The sequence below is a fragment of the Nyctereutes procyonoides genome, unplaced genomic scaffold, assembly GCF_905146905.1.
Source record: "Nyctereutes procyonoides isolate TBG_1078 unplaced genomic scaffold, NYPRO_anot_genome, whole genome shotgun sequence".
Classification (NCBI taxonomy): domain Eukaryota; kingdom Metazoa; phylum Chordata; class Mammalia; order Carnivora; family Canidae; genus Nyctereutes; species Nyctereutes procyonoides.
Genome location: NW_026575052.1, coordinates 60,711,960 through 60,732,333, shown reverse-complemented (window position 1 = coordinate 60,732,333; position 20,374 = coordinate 60,711,960). Strand labels below are relative to the sequence as shown.

Genomic DNA, 20,374 nt, shown 5'->3' with positions numbered 1-20,374 from the left:
AAATAAAGATGAAATGACTTGCTCCAAAACAACTCTTGGTCAAGATGTCCACATGCCCTAGGAAAGAAAATGAAACTGTAACTTCTCTAGAACATTCTCCAGATTGCCTCCTTTTTAAACCTCTGCCCTGGGTGTGGTGTGACCTTTTTTGTTTCTAGCACTACACACTTAAATTATTATTATTATTATTATTATTATTTTAGGATTTTATTTATTCATGAGAGACAGAGAGAGAGAGAGGCAGAGACACAGGCAGAGGGAGAAGCAGCTCCCTGTGGGGAGCCTGATGCGGGACTCGATCCTGGGACCCCGGGGTGATGCCCCGAGCCGAAGGCAGACGCTCCACCGCTGAGCCACCCAGATGCCCCCATATTGAAATTCTGAACCTGCATGTGCTGTGACTACCCTTCTGCTCGCAGTTCCCTGCATGCTCGCTGATCCTGGCCTGTGCCTGCTAGTGTCTCATGGGGGAAGACAGAGTTCCCTCTTCCAAGGGTCCCCCGTCCCTGCATGCTGCGCCCCGTCACACACGCCCGTATGCACATGGCAGGGGTCCCCCTCCCAGCTGGTGACAGAGCCGCCACAGGCCACCCACTGGGAGGGTCGATTCCGGCCCTCCAACCACCTTGTGCCCAGCCCATCCGTTTCGCTTCCCGTTGGCCTCCTCTCTCTTTCATTTTGGCTCCTATTTAGCTGAGAAATACGTTTAGGTTTTCTCCGTCTTCACGCCTCCTGACCCTGGTACTTTATAGACGTCTCCTCAATCATGGAGTTGCACGAACATAGCACACCTACGTGTGGGATTCTCACCTCCGGTCCCACACTCCTCCCCTCGCACGGCCTCCAGGGCTGTGGCATCTACTCCACAGCAGGGGCCAGGCCATGCAAGGTGGGGACCCGCCTGCCCAGCTGCTAACTTCAAACAGAAGGCTCTGTGCTCTCACTGCCATCCCCTTCCCGCCTGAAACTCCTGTGGCCTGGTTCCATGCTCCCCGCGGCCACCACATGGCTCCTCCGGCCTGCCCGCACATGCCGTCCTCGGCCAGCACGCTGCACGCAGCCTCCTCCTCGGCTCTGTCTGGCGGTGGTCACTTGATGCTCTCACCCACCCCCACGCTTCAATCCGTCCCCCCACCTCTGTCGCCGACTCCCCAGCTGCCCTTCTAGCTCTGAGCTCCACGACAAACTTGGTGGCCATATGGCGGACGCTCGGTGGACATGATCACACGTGTGCCTCGGCTCAGCACGTGCAAAATCGACCCATCACCTGCCACGAGCTTTGCCTGCTCCTTCCTGCCTCCCTTCTCTATGGATCGAAATGCTGGGCCCCACATGCAACACGTGTCTTCCACCTCCAGCTCCTCGTTCCCGTCCTCACGCACATCCGCTCAGCAAGGCAAGTCCCATGGTGGACTTTCTTGTGCTCAAAGTCCTGCCTTCAAGAGAAAGTTCTGGCTCCTTACCTTCGGCGTTCAGGGCCCCTCCCTGGCCCTGATTTCCCATCCGTCTAATGCTTGCGAACAAGGAGATGAGTTTCCAGTGGCTGGCTAAATCATTTTCCAGCATTTTCTCACATTTGGGCACATTTGCCAGACCTTCGATTCTTTTTCGGCATCTCAAAATTCTATCTCGTCTTAAAGTTTGGGCTCAAACGTCAGCTGTTCTATCACAGATTTCCCCCACCCCCTCAGGACAGAACGTCTCCTGTCCCTGACACCTCGTACCTGCTTTAACTGACTTTGCGCTTCTCAACCAGATGGATCTGATGGGTGCATTCTGCTTACTTTTTGCACGTTGCCCCTACATCTAGTCCATAGCAGCTCATGGGATCCAAGCACCTAGGAACCAAATGTTCCTACATTGTTGCTTTCAAGTCTTAAAAGATACACCTTCGATCCTAAACCTCTGGGAAGCGTGACTAGCAACATTCGTTGGCAACAGTTGGCCGGAAAGGTTTTCTCACCTGTAACGTAAAAAGCAATTAAGCGACCCATGCATGCTTCTTACCAGTGTTGGCAGCGGTAACACGGCGGCAGCCCAGGTAGTCTCCCCCAGGTAGTTGGGGGAGAGGAGACTCTCCTTGTGTTGTGCAGAAAACACACCTCTGAGCTGGTACGCATATCACGAAGGCATCTGATGCCACACGACGTTGGAGGCCGTGCCACTAACACTTGGCACAGCACAGACTCCAGAGCCACTGCAAGCCAACATACAAAGAACAGGGGCCCACATCTGAAAAATCTTAAAAAGTGGCCCCAAAACAAGGCACGAACACAACACAGAGTGGCAAGTGGGTGACGGCCCTGGGAAGGCACATGGGGCCTGTCCACCCTAGGACGATGGGCACAGGAAAAGTGGGCTGGCGTCTCTGCGGAGAGGGGGTGACCCATAAATGCCTCTGCCCCCCGGCTGGGCAGCTTTATGAGGCTTTAGATGGGCTCAGGGCTGTCAAGAGACTGTAGTGTGCTCCAGGCCAGGGGCTCCCCGTCAGCCGTGTGGCTGCCCATCTGCCTCGCCATGTGTTCCAATGGCAGGAGTGGCTCTCTGGCAGATTAGGACACGGGGATGACTTAGGGAAGCGGCCATCGGTCCGCCTCTGTGGCCCAACAGGCTTCCCATTTCCTGGATGGTAAGCGAGATGTAAGGTAAAATTCCACATCAAGACGCCGGCACACGCGTGGAGCCCAGCGACACTCTCCTGGGTTGGGACATATCTGCGTGGTGGTGGTGGTTGTTGTTGTTATTTGTTTTTAAACCCTAGAAGTAGGATGATCAATGCCAAGCAAATCAAGAATCACGTACTAGAAAGACCACTAACTAATCCCCCCACCCCACACACAAGAGTAGGTCTTGAATGCCTAAGAACTTTGGAAATAACTTGGTTCTCCTGAAATGTTTCCGTTGAGAGGCCACGGAGCAGACGTGCAGGTACACCTCTCACTGTGACTCGCTTCACTCCCGTTCTCAGAACTTCGTGCTAAATGTGCAAACAGTGGCAAAGCTTACAGAAGAGGGAGAGAGCAGAGGAAGAAGATCCCTGCCCCCCCTTCCCCACTTTGGCCTCATTCACGAAATTTTGATAGAACGGAAACAAAAGCATTGGTTTGGGTTTTTTTTAAAAAGGGTGTCAAAGTTACAGTTCATAGTCCAGGGCTCACCAGATCATTTGACTTTGGTGGAGATGTGGCTTTTTGAAAAGCTACGGCTAGGATAGAAACGACACGAGGGGGGTCCTTGGGTGGCTCAGCGGTTTAGCGCCCACCTTCAGTCCAGGGTGTGATCCTGGAGACCCGGGATCGAGTCCTGTATCGGGTTTCCTGCGTGGAGCCTGCTTCTCCCTCTGCTTCTGTCTCTGCCTCTCTCTCTCTCTCTCATCAATAAATAAAAGAAAATTAAAATAAAATCTTTAAAACAAACAAAAGCAAAACAAAACAAAACAAAACTCCACGAGGGTGCGGATTTTTGTCCGCTTTGTCCACTGATGGGTTTCAAGCGCCTAGCCCAGTCCCGGGCACACAGGAGATGCTCAGCAAATACGTGCAGACTGAATGAAAAAAATACGTCCCGAAATCATAGTCACTAACTATGGTGACATTTTATTTATGGAGCTTTTACATCATGTTCAATTCCATTCACGTCAATGAAAATAAGGCGAGCCCGGTAATGTCAAGAACAAGTTAACACACGGAACCCTTCTCAAAGGAAAAAAAAATGTTGAGACTTGCAGGAAGTGAGCAAAGAATGGAACTGCCAGTTCTTTCTGTAGCAATAGGGTGTGAAGCTGTTTGATCCAACCCCACAGATAAATAGCTAATTTTAATGACCTTCCCGTTGAAACGCTTAAAAAGTGTAGCTAATGACGGGGAAAAACTGAGTGTTTTGAGACTTTTCTCTGGTAATAAGCAGTGGAAAAAGAGGAGCGTCCAGAGAAAGACGGGGGCGGGGGTGGGGGGGTCAGAGACGCAGATCAAGGCTGAGTACAGCGGAGGTGAGAGCATCCAGGCAGCAGACGGGGCCCTTGCCTTAGCTGACCGGCGCCGGCATGCGGAGGGCGCTGTGCTCCCCATGAGGCACCCAGGCTTCAGGGGTGCTCGCTGGGGAGGATCTTTCTAGAGCCCACACTGGAGTAGATGGTTCCTTTCAAAATGAAATTCCTTCATTTGACTCCAGACTCTCACATCTGTATCGTGACATCAGAATATTTTGAAAGCCAATCTTGGTAAAATGATTAAACACCTGCTTTATAGGGTTTTGTACTAACCTAAACTAGCATGACTCATCCTTCAGGAACCTGTCAGACTGGAATATGCATCCGTAAGGTGTGGCTGGTTTTTGGATTGCTGGAGCCCAGGATCCCGGGTGGAAGGTGGCTGTGAGGACCCTGTCACTCATCACCAGGGTGGAGCCAGGTCCCTTCTCGGAGATGTGCGCACTGTCCCAGGCCCAACAGAAGCTTCTAAAACACCTGTCCTAAAACACTGACACGTGGCTACTCGAGTGAATTAGAAACCATCTGAGGGCCTGTGATGTACTGTTCCAAAAGCAAGGGGCATGACTGGTAAATAAACTGTTCCTACTTCGAGCGAACTATTGAGACAGTGAGAGACAAGGCAGGTGCTCAAACCACCATCCTACAGAAGAAAAATACGTGTTCTAGTAGAAGTATGACGACTGTACCTGGGTAGCCCATCAGGGTAGATGGCATTTCTAGAAGCCTCTTCCCAGCTGGACGCTGCAGCTTGCCCTCCATTTCCACCCACAAGGAGCATCTAAGGGAGCTCAGGCTTCGAACCTGTCAAGTATTTATGCTACAACTGTAATGCGGAAGGACTTAATTCTTCCTGGGAAGCTTCCTGGTGGAGGGGGCATTTGCCATGATTCTTAAAAGTATTAGAGTATTAAAAGCAATTTTTATCAATTACTGTGAAACTTTTTTTTTTTACTGCAGCTTAATTCACATAGTATACAAACTGCACCTTTTACCATGTGCATTAAGAACGCCAGACTTAAACCCACACACATATTAATCTCCCCAAGCGCTGACGCCACAGTAAATTAGCGACACAGGAGTTTCAGAGGAGGAAACAGGCGAAGGCCCTTCAGGCCGAGAAGCCAACAGGAACAAAGGCCCACAGCCTGTTTGGAGAGGATGGAGAAGTGCCTGATGCAGCTAGAGGGGAGCTGGAGGGGGGGTGGGGTGGGGTGACGGCCAGAAGTGTAGAGGGAGCCTGGGGAGCACCCGGAACGCAGTGCCAAGCGGCCTCTTGGACTGTAGGTGGTGCCGAACTGCATGGCAAGTCTGGCCAACCTGTCTTGTTTTGCCATCAGTGTGCAAAGTGGACAGAGGGCGAGAGTGGATGTGGAGGCTGTTGTGACAGCACGGGGGAGTGTCAACTGCGAGGGCAAAGCAGGATGCTCCAGAGAAGGCACCAGAACTGCCTGGATGTGTGGTGGAGAAACACAAGCTACCTAGACCTGGTATAAAGTGGCTGAGGGAAGGTGACATGAGCCACGTGGTGGGGACAGAGGGCAGGAGGGAAGCACTGCTTTGGGGACGAAGCTGCTTTTCAGGCTTCCCTAGTTGTGGGACCAGAGGGGCAGCCTCGGGGGGTGGGGGGGTGGCCTCTCCCAGCACCTGCTGTCCATCTGTCCCTCTCCTGGCTCTATCACACTCCACCCTGGTGCTCCTGTCCCGCATGTGATGGCTTGGGTGGGGGGACTGTGGGGCCCACTCACACCTCTGCACATGACATGGGTCCCTGGAGGGCACACGTGCAGATACACATACAGGCACATGATAGCCTCTGGGGTGACCCTGAGGATGACTCCCGGCCTCCCCCTCTGCTTTTCCCCACCACTGGCTGGCTGCCCTGGTGACAGGAGCACGTGACGCTGAAGGTAACCCCTCAATGGTCCTTCCTACCTAGCGACCCCACATGAAAACAGCCCCAGGCTCCGTGAACCTCCAACAGCTCCCTAAGGAGGGGCCACCGTTTCCCTGGGACTGCACCTGTCACAGCCTTCAAGGACGCAAGCAACCTCTCCAACATGGGCAGGAAAAAATACCACTAGGATTTGAAGGGAGAAGGCTTCGAAAAGCCAACAGTGGGAATGGAAAAAATCCTCCCCAACATTTGGAAATTCCTTATGCTATCAAAAGAAATTATCTATTATCCTGAAGTGTGTACTTGATTGAGTGCACTTACAGAAGCATTTGGAGAATTTTAAAACATCTTAAAAAACAAAAACAAAAACAAAAACAGAAGGTGGTCAGTGGAATAATGTGGTACATGAACGTGGTATGGCGTTCGAGGGAGAAAATGCCGAAGACGTGCGCCCGTGCGGTGATAATCATGCTCCCCCTCCCAAGCTCTCAGGATCACGGGGAATAAACAACAAATCCACGAGCTGGGGAGAAGACAAATATTGTCATCTTTCTTTAAGACCTCACTGCACACCTTGTGGACAATTTCCTTTTTATACCAACACAGAGACACATTCCTTAAACACAGGTTCAGAATTTGGAGAAGAAATGACCCAAGAATTAATTAACTAAATAGTAGAATGAGGTAAACAAAGGAAAAATTATCATATCAAAATAAAAGACAAGAAACACGATTAAATTAGTCTTCAAAAGACCTGTGAGAAACCCATAAAAGGCATAATATGCATTTACCTGGTTTTTATTCTTTCATGATTTAATTTCTAATTTTATTCACTACCATCTGATAATTGCACGAAACACTTATTCTAACCGTGGGCAATTTAAAACTATTTTAATTTTTATTTCAAGGCCATGAGACAAAGGAACCTATTTATTGCCTAAGGGGATTTTTTTAACAAAAATTAAAGCTTAATCTTTCATGTTTTAAAGCATAGACTGTTTAAAATCGTTTCTAATAATGCTTTAGGGAGACTACGCCTGCGTATGCAAAATTGAAATGATAAATTTACAATTATTAAAAAAAATTAATGGTTTGGGGGATTGAATTGTCCCTTTCCTTTCAAGACGGACTGTTCTGAAGTGTAGGGGGCATCTTTAAAAACGGGGTAAAGCCAGGGCTTGTGGGGAGCCACGTGATGGTTCATCAGCGCATCTCACAGGTGGGCTGGACTCGCTACCGGGACCACGATGGCAGGTCCCTCTTTTTATTATTTTAAAAACAAATAATGGCATTGGCCTTGGGAACCCCTTCATAGGAAATCGCTCTGATGAAGTGAAGGGGCACAAATTCCACCAACCACATCTCCCGTGAACTTTGAACAAGTCCCCGATGGAAATTAGACAAATAATTTACTTTCACTTAAATGCCACATATATATATATATATTTTTAAGTTAATGCTTAAGAAAAATAATTGCAACGTGGATTTAGAATCGTTGCTGCACTTCAGGATTCTAATGAAATACGTTCAGCTCTTATGCAAAAGCTCAACAGAGGGGAGCAAAGCCACTTTCAGTGGTTCCTCCGCAGAATTCCTCTTTGAGAGCAGAGGTTAAGGACCTTTGCTATGGGGGCGGGGGGGAGGAAAGTAGGTCTCGGACACATTTCCCCTTCTAGGAAGAGCTCAGGAAAAACCTGGGAGTGGTTAAATGTGTCTGAAGTTCTTTCAACATGCAGGCCATCGTCATCAGCTGAGAAGCCCCTCCCCCCACCTCGGGGAAGAAGCTCACAACATATTTGAGCCGCTGACCCTACTGGACGGGATGCTCAGGGATCCAGGCCTGCAGCAGGGGCCTCCCCCGGCCATCCATGTGGCCTCCGTGTCCCTTTCCTCGCCGCCATATGGTGTCTAGTGTGTCCTCACAGCACTGCCGGGCCCATATGGGCTCTGACTCACTTACTATCTGAGACCCCCCAACCCGGTGGGAGGTGTGGGGCAGCAGGGGCATGTCTGTGCTGCCCGGGGTCCTCCCTGCTCCCCACCCCGACACGCAGGCCAGCACCTGACCCCACCTTCTCTACCAACCCCTCTGTCTACACTAACTGGCTCGCGTCCCATTTGCACTTGGCTGCTTAAACCACCAAGTCTTCTTTTAAAGAATGAGACATCCAAATATTAGTTCTGAGTCCCCAGAGCCAAGGCACATTCCAGCCCAAATATCACATATTCTAACAAAATCACACGAGCTCTCACACGCAAGCCACAGGCCACATATCATTAGCCCAAATGCCCACTTAGGATAATGGCCCGTCTCTGGAATGACAGGACAATTTTTTTATGTCGCTATGGCACTAAATATATCAAAGGCAAAGTCTTTAAGGGCTGGTGGTCCAAACTGGGCTAAATGGCCCCTTGGCCCTTAAGGAAAAGTTTTCTTTTTTGCCTCCACTTTATTGCCCATGACGTGATCAGTTTCTTCTGGTTCCTCTTAATAAAAGGAAGAGAAGGTGAAGGCCAAGGTTGGAAAAATTATAATAACTCACTTTCGCCAAATAAAGCTAACATTGTTTTTTGTTTGTTTTTTTAAACAGCTAATCCTCTTTATTTTTACGTAAGCAAATAGAAAGCATCCAGACTGTCCATGACTCACAGCTTTTTTTCTCTCCAGGTAAAAGAGAGTAAAAAATATCAGCTTCTGACGAAAGATACAGTAAAATGTGCACACGATACTTTGTGCTCCTTTAATGGAATTTCTCCATAGACCTCACAGGGGAGAGAAACATCCTTATTTAAGGAAAGACTTTCAACCTGGTTTATAAAACAGGTAAATCAGCGAGGTCAAATGTTTAATTTGCTTTTAAGAAAAGTCACTACTATTTTCGTGGGGGGGGGCGGGAGTCGATGTCAAAGATGTCTTTTTATTAAACAGGGTCACCGAAGGATTTATTTAAATAACGAGTGTATATTGTGTTAGTGTTATGACCTAATATGCTGGAAAAAAAAGAAAGGCTGAAAGTTGATTTTTTTGGAAATACCACGTAGGGCACCAAATGAGGCCCACAGATAGCGACGGTACATTTTGGAAGGTATTTTAGAGAACGAAGTTACCGCGCCTCTGTGCCGCTGCTGGGCCGGGGCGGGGGGTGCGAAGGGGGGGACGGCGCGTGGACGACGGTCCCCTGCAGCCTCCCCTGCATGTCCCTGAGGTGTGTCCCTGCAGACCGGCCTCCAAGACCGTGTGCGACACCCAGCGTGTCATCTACGAGCCATGGGCCATGGCCCTCATGAGCTCTAGGAGAGCGGCCTGCCCTGTGCCCTGCTTCCTATGGGGTTTCCTGAAAGTGAGCCCCGAGCTAACCCTCCCGAGTTTTGTGGACACCGACCACGTTCGGGGCAGAGCCTGCGGAGGCCCGGGAGCACTGGCCGTCCTCCTCCGCGCACCTGGGGTGGGCAGGGGCGCTCATCTCTCAAGGTCTAGAAAATTCAGGGAGGAAGGAAAGCCAGCAAAACAGTTTTTAAGACCCAGATCGTGGTATCCAAGCAACTACATTATGTCTGGCTGGGATGAAAAGAAAAATGGCATCTGCTTTTGAATAAGGCGGCAACATTTCTGAGGAGAAAGACTTTAAACGGCGTCGCCCAGAAGGCGACCCAGAGCCACCACGAGGACGGGCCTCCCTAGACAGTGGCTTCTGAAAGCACGCGGGCGCGCAGGCCGGGGGTGCCGTGGAGCAGGCCCGCTGCATCCCCGGGGCCCCGGGGGGTCGGCAGGGGTTCCCGAATGGCCACGACGGAGACAGCAGAACAAACGGGGCACTGGCGCCCACCGGACAGGGCGGCTGGGACGGGGTGAGCGGGGACGGCCACCAGCACGGTGGACCCCGTCTTCCTCGGAAAATCAGACACAGGCACTCAGGCCTGGTGTCCTCAAGGACCTTTACACGGACCCAGCGCCCCCCGGCCCCGACGACACCCGCTGTCCCCCCCCCCAATGTGTCCCCAGAGGGAGGACAGCAGCCCCCTTACCGGGACTGGTGAGGGCTCCCAGGGCGCTGCTCGTGGTGGACAGAGGGTTTGCATTGGTGGTGGTGGCTGAGGTCTGGGCCGCGGCTGCGGCCGCCGCCAGCGTCGCCAGGTTCTGCAGCTGCAGAGCATTCATGCCTGTGGAGGGAAGAGAGTCGCCACGTTACCAAGGGGCTGGCGCAGCCCCGCTCTAGATCCCGGGCGGGCCCGGTGCCCCCCATCTGTCCTCCCCCCGGAAGCGGCAGACAGGGAGACCGTGAGTGTGCACTGGCCACGGCAGGGCTCGGCGGGCCCCCGGCGGCCACGACCCTTACGAGCTCCTGCTCCCAACCCCAAGTGCATGGCGCCCCGGCTCGGCCCCTCACAGCTGTGCGATCGGGGCCGCTGCTCCCCGCCTTCGTTTCCTGCACGGCCGCATCCCGCCAAGGGCAGATGACACCTGAGGAAGGACGCGAGCCGCGCAGCACAACGACGGGCGCAGGGTCGAGCCCGGGGAGTCCTCGGGACACTGCCACCGCGACGGCCACCGCTGTCCTCTCCCCAGGCCTGCTGTAAATGGGAACTCTAAAACGGGCCCACGGGGGGCCCACGTAACATCCGATGAATGCAAAAAATACAAAAAAAAAAAAAAGAATGAATAAAAATGGCAATGCTGTCATATTTTTATTTGTGAAGTGCTTGTGTTTGCATTTTTGTGTTCTGGAGAAGGGCCGCGTTTAGCTGGCACGGATCTGGCTACTGAAGACTGAGAAAGGAGGCAGAAGGAAGGGAAACTGCGAGAAGGCGAGGGTGGGAGCAGCGGAGACGTGGGGGTGGCACCTGTCCAGGGGAGGGCTCGGGGGGGGGCGGCATCGCCTCCCCACCTCGGTTTCTCAACCCGAGGGGCTCTGAACACTCAGTCTTTCTCCATCATTCACCTCACACTAAAGTACATCCCAGAAGCAGGAAACCATGGTTCTCTCCCTCGACGGATAAACTTTACGCACAAAGACACTAGACTTAAGTGATCCGCTTAATTTTACCTTCTTCTCATGTCTCAAATCCAGGTACTTAAAAAATGCCTACTGAGCAAATTTAATCTGCTTTGGAGAGACTGGCGGGATCACGGCTTCCTTCTAGGCCGGGGCGGTGGGCGGAGGGGTAGAGAACGTTCTGGCTCCGCGCAGGCTATTGGGTGCCCCGGCCTGTCCCTCCGGCCAGCTGCCACGGTCACGACTTGCTCCGACTCGGAGCTCCTGATGTCTCTGCTGCAAAACGGCTCCTCATTTAGCTCCAAAAGACAACTCTGCCTTCTTCCGGAGACCCCCAGCCTTCTCGGCTCGGGATGAAACCAAACACCTGTTTCTCCAAATCCACCTGGGAAGCAAGTATTTGTGGGGTCCCGCTCACTTCTGCAAGGAAAGCGCAGACGTCAGCAGCCTCCTTTGCTCCCCTTGGTGCAAACCGGGAACCAACTCTCTCTGCCCTTCCCCATGATTGAGGGTCACACAGGGTCACGTGTGCAAGAACATGGGACTTGAGGAAACTTGGTCTTGGGTTTCTGGGGGGTCCTTGAGGCAAAGGGGCCGCCTGGGCTCAGCGTGGGCCCAACACACTTCACGTCACACCTGTGTGGGCGACAGGACCAGGCTCTGAGTGATGCTGGGGGGACTGAGGCACATTCCCTTGGACCCACATGCCCCCAATTGGCTCTCTTGTGACTAATGTCCCTCGAATTCGTTGGTGGCATGAACCACATAAGCAGACCACGTTGCCCACGCTCAGCTGTGCTGACGAGGGGGTGGCTTTGCACTGAGAGGCAGGCCCCCAGTGTGTGCCTGGCACCCGTTAGCGGGCAGTAGGGCCACCCTCCTGGTTGGGGGCCCGGGGTCCTCCAGGACATCTCCCCCAAGCTGCCCGCAGTGGGGGGGGAACCCCAGAGCTGGAAGGAACTCAGCCCACTCGCCAGGGTCGGAGACTCAGGTCCTGGGCGGAGGCCTGAGACCCTCACGTCTGGGGCAGCGCTCCTGCCACACATCACAGCTGTGCTCTGAGGAGGCTGAGTTTGCGTCCAACATGCACCCCGGTGCAGCGTCATCTGTAGGCTCACTAGCCTCGCAGTTCGGGGCCACGGTGGTCACCACGTCTTCCCTTGACTTTACGGTGTGTGTATCTCTTACCCTCAGAGCTAGACACCAAGCTCTCTGGGGACTAAGACTTTGTCTGACCTTCCTGTCCACCTACACGGACAGACACACGCACCAGAGCCGCACACGGCAGGCGATGGGTGACCTACGCAGGACGGATGGACAGGGCGTCAAACAGTAAGAAGCCTTCACGAGCTGCACTAAAGAAAACCACCCGCTGCTTGTCCTTCAGTGTTTGTGGCAGCTTTACGTACGGCCTGTTTCCCTCGATGCTCGTTAATCTGTCCTACAAATGTTTATTAGAACCGCGCGTGGTCCTCATCTCACCGCTGGCACGGCGGGAGCCCAGCTGGCAGCGCGCGGGTTTTCTCCTCCGCTGTCCTCTGCCTGTAATCCTGGAGCTGCGGCCGGCTGTGTCGCCCTCAGTGTCCCCTCTAGCCCTTCTTCCCACGCGTCTCCCCCCAAGGGGATCTGCTGTCCTCTTCCTCCTTTCCCTGCCTCCAGCCAGGAGGGCCAGGCGGTGGGACCGTGGCTCTGGGGTGCCACAGTGGGTGGGGGGCCAACTGTGTTTGATGACCACACGGCAAGGAGAGCAACAGTACGGGCCCAAGGAATCAGAGAGCAGGAGCGGAAAGGAGAGGCCGCTGTGATGGCCAGCCCCGGAGGGCCTTGGGGGGAAAGGGGGAGGGAGGTGAAGAGATGCAGTGGGCAGGAGGGCCCACGCGGGTCTGCCTTGCTCATCCATCTGTCCACCCACCCACCCACCCATCCATCTCTCCATTCATTTGGCCATCCATCCATCCGTCCGTCCGTCCATCCATCTCTCCATTTATTCATTCAGTCGGCCATCCATCCATCCATCCATCCTTCCATCTTTCCATTCATTCATTCAGCCATCCATCTATCCATCCATCATCCATCATCCATCCATCCTTCCATCTCTGCATGCATGCATGCATCCATCCATCCATCCATCTCTCCATTCATTTATTCGGTCGGTCGGCCATCCATCCATCCATCCATCCATCCATCTCTTCATTCATTCATCCATCCATCCATCCATCCATCCATCCATCCATCCATCTCTCCATTCATTCATTCAGCCATCCATCCATCTTTCCATCCATTCATTCAGCCATCCATCCATCTTTCCATTCATTCATTCAGCAATCCATCCATCCTTCCATCTCTCCATTCATTCATCCATCCATCCATCCATCTCTCCATCCATCCATCCATCCATCCATCCATCCATCTCTCCATTCATTCATTCAGCCATCCATCCATCCATCCCTCATTCGTTCATTCGGCAATCCATCCACCCACCCACCCAACCACGTGTCCATCTGTTCAGCAGCTACCGAGGGCCGCTGAAGGCCAGCCCCGGGACACCCGATTAAGGATTAAGTGGAAAACAAGACTCCATCCGCTCCAAGAAAGTTGCTGTATATGGGAGCACAGAGAAGCCAGGGACAGGAGGGTAATCCTGCTTCATCTGTTTCTGGAAATAGGCCCAGACTCCGAAGATCATTCTCACTCGTGGGGGGTGGTGGAGACACGCACAGGAAAGCATGTAGAGGAGGCAGGGGCTCCCCAGCAGAGGATCTCGCTCTCCATTCTAGAACTCTCAGGCTGCATGCGGCTCCTGGGAGGATCCCTTCTCCACCCCCCCTCCACCCCCCCCAAGCCAGTGCTCAGCGCTCCCAGGCGGTGGGGAGATGGGCAGTGGGGAGCAGCTACCAGCCTGCCCCGTCCGCGCTCCCCTCTTCTGGGGGCACAGGCATCCCTCACTGTCCTGGGCTGTGTGCAGGCCCCCCGCCCCCGCCTGCAGCAAGAGCCCCTATTTCCCAGAGGCGGGGGCGGGCTGGTGGAGGGCAGGCCATGGCCTGAGTCCCAGCTCCACCCCACCTCCCGAGCACCAGTCCCTGCCCATGTGCTTCGGATTCCTGGGATGCACAGTGGCAGCAAGACACACGGTCCTCTTGACGCCTTGGGACACGCAAAGCTCAAGGAAGACCACGGGGTGCCAAGGTAGCCAAAACAGGGTGACAGGCAGTCCCCCTCCGGTGACGCGGCCTCCCCGGTGATGACAGGCGCCAGGCACGGTTCTCGGGCTCTACAGGGGCTCTAGCTCAGTGTGCGTAAAACCCCGCGTGACCAAGTCATTGCTGACACCCACACAATACCGGCGGGGAGAGCCAAGGCCCCGAGAGGGTCAAGCCCAGGGAAGGGGGGCCCCGACTTCTCCCAGTGAGTCCGGTGTCCCCTGCGGCCTCGATCTCCCCACCTGCTCCTTCCGTCCTGCTTGTACCTGCAGTTCTTGCCTCCCTCTCCTCGTGCTGCTTGCTCTCAGCTGGCCCCACTGCACTCTGCCCCTTGAGGTTTAGGGGGAAGGGGGGGTCGGCAAGGGAGAAGGGGGTGGGTCTCAGGGTTTCCAAAGGAGACATTTGCCTGCAGGGCGGGGGCGCTTCCAGCAACAGGCTTGCGTGCAGGGAGGCTGCACAGGGTGACGGCTGGGCTGGCGTGACCGAGGGACACCCTGGGTCCGACGGGCAGCCTCCTCCGCACTCCCCGCTGGGCCTGGGGAGCAAGGCCCTGCGCACAGTCCCCGCTGGGAGTCACCCAGGAACCGTGTCGCACCCGTGCACTGCCTCTTATTCCCTAATCCACACCATCGATCTTTGACTCGCCTAACATGATTGCCTCTTCCAGTCATTACTGGGACCCCCCGGCAGCTCAGATCGCTGGTCTCGGTGTCTTTGGGGAGCACGTGGGCTGTGACCTCTTTCTAGTTAGTCCTGAGCATGTTGCACGGCAGGGTCCCTCCTGCATGTTCCTCACCTCAACTCAGGTCGCCCACCGATGGGATGCGGGGGCGGGGGAGCTGGGAATGCCCCGAAACTGCATAAAAGTGCATGTGTGGCATGTGCACCTCATTTCTGCGGACAGAACCTGGAGGTGACGAACCCCTGACCCACTGAGAGGTGAGAGGCCTGTGCTCGGGCAGCAGCTGGGATCGGGGGGTCGTGGGGGGTCAGAGGAAACTGGGGCTTGGATCCGACTGTGCAGAGGAGGGAAACCAAGGACAGACCAGCTCTAGTTCCTGTTCTGAACCCCAGGGGCACTTGCACCGAGGTGGCACCGAGCAGCCCCCTCTGCGGGGCTCGAGCTGTGGCCTGGCTGCAGGGCAACAGGCACCTGCTCCCCGCTGTGTAGCCTCCCGTCCAGCCCGAGGGGGGCCCAAGCCTCGTCCGTCCCGCAGTGTCCCTCAGGGAAGACAGCCTCCCATGAGTGGCGAGGGCCTGCTGGGTGCTGCTGGCACAGCCCCGGGTCACAGGGCCTGTCCTGGGGTACACTGGGTGCCTGAGCACTTCCCCCAGGGCCCGGGATTTGGAGCCTTCCCTGCCACCAGCCCACCAGCCCGGGGTGGCTCCTGGGCCCCCACCCGGACTCCCGCCTCCTCGGGGCCCAGCCTGCCCTGGCCGCCCTGGGTCTCCCGGGCTCTGCGCCTTCCCATTTCTGTTCTCTCCTGTTGTTTCTTGTGTTTTGGGGTGCACGAGCCACCCTGTTCCCTCCATGGAGCCACCCAGAGAGGGCCCCGGATGGGGCGGTCTCACCAGGGAGCGGCCGCGAGCTCTGTGGTCTCCAGAGAAAAGTGACCCCTTTTAACCTCGGCCCCCACTCTGCTCCCAAGGGGCACCACACAAACCAGGGGCAACAATCCGGGTGACTAGAAATCCAAAACAGTCAATACATTTTATGAAATCCCACAGCTTGCCAAGACCAAGATAGTTAAAAAAAAAAAAAAAAAAAAAGAAAAAAGAAAAATTGGGGAATATGGGCATTCAAGTTTTCATTCATGACTTGGGAAAAGAAGAATCCTTCTCCAAACGAAGAAATGATACACAAAACAGATGTGCAATATGCCTACTTGAAATTTAAGATTTAAAAAAATTATTTATAAGGAGAAGGGCATGAAAATTTAATTTAATGTTCACCTTAGGTAATTTTGTGTCTTATTGTTCATAGCAATTACCATAAATCTGCATATCAATAAGCGAGAACAGATGTCAGTTGTTACAAGTGCTTGCCAATCAGGTCTGTTAAAAAGTGACAGATGGGTGGTTATGGAATGTTCTCATAAGGCCTATTAGCACATTCTCAGGAAGCGTCTGCAGCGAGAGGGTGGGAGGCTCCGCTTGCTCCAGGAAGGCCCGTGATCTTCGAGGATCCTGGGCGCACCTCACCACTCAGGTGCCTCCAGCGCGGAGACCATCCACCCTCCCGTGCACTGGCTTCCGCAACCCCCCGGCCCTCCTGAGCACTGGCTTCTGCAAACGTCTCCTGTCTTTTCCACTTGTCGCCAACATTCCAGGACAACCTTCTCTGAGACAGGATCACAAACTGATGGGAGGGGAGCGGTTTTGTTGTTTTAAGCAAATATTTGTGCTGTATGGTTTCACTGTTACTCTTAAAACCCAGGCCAGATATTCTGGAAGAGAATTACCACCAGCTTCGCTGAATATGCAAAGCGCAGCAGTTTTGTCTCATCTGTCAACTGATAAACTCTTTTTTTGGTCACAGCTCCGTAAATCAACAGATAAACCCTTCTTCCTTGCAGCTCCAGAAAGTCTTTAACATCTTTCATGACACTTCCCAGTGCTGGGGGCGGTGGGGGGGGGGGACAATACCAAAACAACTGCCCCCACAAAACTCAGCCCACTCTTAAATACAGGTGACGTGCCTTCCAGAATGAAGGGAGGCAGCTTTTCTGTCTCCGAATTGCCTCTTTCTGCCCAGTTCTGGAGTGCTCTCTGCATAACTGATGTATGGCTCGGATTGGTTACTTGGCCCGTGAAGCCTTTGCAAAAGGAAGCCCCTGCAGCCCGTGTTTAGGGGAACATATCTGCATTTGCTGAGACACAGGGCACCGTTTTACAGGCTTCGGGGCAGCCGGAGCTCAGGGGTCGGATGTGTCTGAAATTTGGACCTGCCGCTTACTGGAGCAGGGACTTGGAGCAAGTCTGCAAACGAGCCTCCAGTCCTGGGCTGCTGCACCTGTTAAGGGGGTGCTAGAGCCTGCGCCGTCTGGGAACGCCACATCTCAGACCAACTGTGCATCTTCGGCCTGTCTGCTGCTGTGGCCTCCACAGTCATCATTTAACATGTTTCTCCCTCAGTTTCTCAACAGCAAGGGAGTAACGAAGTGCAGGTTTTGTCCCTGGCAACGCTGGGAGGATAAACTGCATGATTATTTCAAAGAGCTGCTGTGAAAAACAAAATTGTGAAACACGACCGACCCCGGTTTATCTAACCGATACTCTTTTGAGAGGATCTCTGTTATAAAGAAATTAATGACCGACAAGTCACTTTTCCCGATTCCTTCTTCTTCAGGGGGGGAAAAAACATCCAGGCTCTTAGCCCGAGTTTCGGAGATTTCAGAAATTCATGGGACAAATCTCACAGTTGAGTGAGAAATGGACACGTTTTTCTTCGAGGGTTTAAGAGGGAAAATAAAATCAATCAGCTTTAAGGATGCACAGAATGTATCCGTGAAAGCACTGAGCTGCTACAGATTTGACCCCGATCTATAGCTTCTGCTCTTAAATTCCATATTCAGTAGAGGTTTCCTTCCACAAGATCACGAAACACATGTGAAGCTATTTTTAGTTCCAAAGGAAAATGGTGAATTATTTTGGGGAAACAAGGATAGTTGACATTTCATTCCATTCTATTGAGACGAATACTTAGTGACATGTCATCGAAAATTTCTTTCTCTTTTTTGGCTTTATTTGCTACTCACACGGAACGTGTTTTACTCATTCAAATGAGACCTTTTAGACATTAGTGATGAACTTCAATCTCCTGAAGGATGGACTATTACGCCTGGAGAGTTGTTCACAAGAAATTATGGCTGGTTTCTGAAATGATGATTCTCTCTCTTTGGTGATTGTGTTCCAAGCCGGACTGCTTGAACCTTACAAGCGGAGTTTTAGTATATGGCGCCGTAAAACATACAGACTGCATTGAAATCGCGTAGGTGCCCACTGGAACTGTGCCACCCTCTCAACCGCTTGGCAAGCATTTTAGCCTCAGGCGGGATTTGGGATAAGTGGCCTCTTGGATTTCTTCGTATCGCTCCTACTGGATGTTGTGTGCCTTGCACTTGGTCATGTGTTTGATATTGTACCAACTGTTGCCAAATCCTTGACAACTCGACCGTGAAGACACTGTCATTATTTGCTTGGCTCAGATGTAAGGCTAACGTCGAATTTCTCCATTGAAAAAAAACAGGGCGTTTAACTTAAAGTCCCCTGGAAGTGTATCCAAAATATCAATCTGTGTTTGCTGACTTATAAATGCATTCACCCATCCACTCAAAAGGAGTCAGTAGCCCCGCTCACCGGAGCCAGGCTGAGTTCCTCAGCCCAGGCCATGCCCTCTTGGGGCCTTGATGGCTTAGGAGTGTTTGGGGAGGTGGGGGAGGAAAGAAAGGAAGGAAGGGCTTCAGGGTACCGCGCCTATATGTGGGGAGTCAGGGAAACCTCCTTTATTTATTATTTATTTTAAGAGAGAAAGAAAGAGAGGTGGGGGGTGGGGTGGGTAGGCAGAGGGTGAGAGAGAACCTCAAGCAGACTCTGTACTGAGCACAGAGCCCAGCACGGGGCTTGATCTCACGACCCTGAGGTCATGACTTGAGCTGAAATCAAGAAGAGTGAGACACTCAACCGACCGAGCCACCCAGATGCCCCCAGGGAAACCTCCTTTAGACAGGCAATTCTATTACCAGTCCACCAGTAGTTCACTTTAGAATACTGGTCCAGATAACTGGCAAAGGCAAGAGTCAGTCCTACTTCGGGAGAAGACAAAAGAGCAAGAGGCCACATAACTTGATTTGACGGGGGGAAAAATACACTGCAAACCACGGTGCTTCAAGTGCTCAGGAAGATGCAACCTGATTATCCCTATGAGTGAAGAAGCCACCTTTCTGGAAACTGCCAAGCAGACGGAACCCTGACATCTGCATCCTTGATACTCTCAACGTGCAAGGTGATAGTGGATAATGAACCACTCAGCATTTGATTTCACAGCCTGTGCCGACTTAGCATGCTGAATTTTATATGTTGAAGGTTCCAGAAAGGGGTATTTTGGAAGGCCCAGGGCACTTACAGAATGCCTTTAAATTAGCCATCTGCTCCGCGCACCTTCTAAGGTGACTCCTGGATACACTTAGTTTTTAAATGAGCGCGCAGAGCGTGTAAGTGCTAGCATCCTGACCTGCAGCTGGCGGGGCACAGCACACACCGTCTAATGGAAAATGACAGGGCGCTCTGTCCACCCGGGAAGACGCGCTTGGCAGTAGCCTCAGGACCCAGTGACCTTCTCTGCATAATTCAACTGCAGGAGTGGGAGAGCCGGGGGCTTCCTCTAAGGAAAGACCCTAATTTTGGATCCGGGTGGGTCCAGGCCATTAGAAGGAAAAATACATCTTGCATTGGCTGAAGGTATGACAAATCTTGGCATTTATTTTAGAGCTTGCAATCTGGAGGTTTTTCTCTTGAAGACACAGAAAACTCCCTGCATATTTTACTTAGGTCTCTCCCACTCCCTTCACAGACCTCAAAATTAACCCTTCAGTGTGATTCTCAGCTCCTAGGCTGGCTTCTCAAACTGTATTCATAGAGATATTCCTGAAAGATTTAACCACTTAACCATTTGAACATAAGTATCTTTCCCCCCCTTGTAAACCAAAAGCAGTATTTTGGTAAAACAAGCTGGCAGTGCCAGGAGTTTTGAGATAAAGCCCAATGAATAATCCTGCAGGTTTTTTTTTTTTTTTTTTTGGTTTATACTGTAGGCCAATACATCCCATCAGACAACAGGTTCCCATTAGCCTGTGGGGCCGCAGGAGAAGGCTGGGCTGAGGATCCCAGAACACACGGGAGAAGAAAGTCCTTCTAGAGCCATTCAAAGGGACACAAACGAACAAAACCAAGGATAGTTATTTGGGGGGGGGGGGGAGAAAGAAAGAGACATGAAAAAAAAAGAGTTTTCGTAGTAACAGAAAACGAAAGCTGGCTTTTACTCTGTACATTCCGGTTTCATTTCATGGAGTCCGGGTGTCCTTCATTAAAAACAAATGGTGCTTGATTCTCACGCGCCAAAAATCTGTTCCCCTTGCCCTGTCTCCCTCATCTTTCTGGAATCGAACAAGGGAAGAGCTTTCTCACCATTCCTCACGGCAGGTTAGTGGCACCTGTGTTCTGATTTATTGCGTGGGCCGCCTTCCCTGGCCCGTGTAAGTTAGGGTACGAGCCTGGAAGGTGACACAGCAGGAGT

General features: G+C 52.6%; 1 protein-coding gene across 11 annotated transcripts in view; it reads right to left on the bottom strand.

Annotated features, from left to right (window-relative positions):
• The window catches only part of CELF2 (CUGBP Elav-like family member 2), an 812,543-nt gene that overhangs the window by 35,077 nt on the left and 757,092 nt on the right, over positions 1 to 20,374 (bottom strand). For all 11 annotated transcript variants that reach the window (XM_055331578.1, XM_055331570.1, XM_055331569.1 and 8 more), the window contains one exon: positions 9,912 to 10,046. In XM_055331578.1, the coding sequence (XP_055187553.1) occupies positions 9,912 to 10,046 (135 nt within the window). The remainder of the gene's footprint in view (positions 1 to 9,911; positions 10,047 to 20,374) is intronic.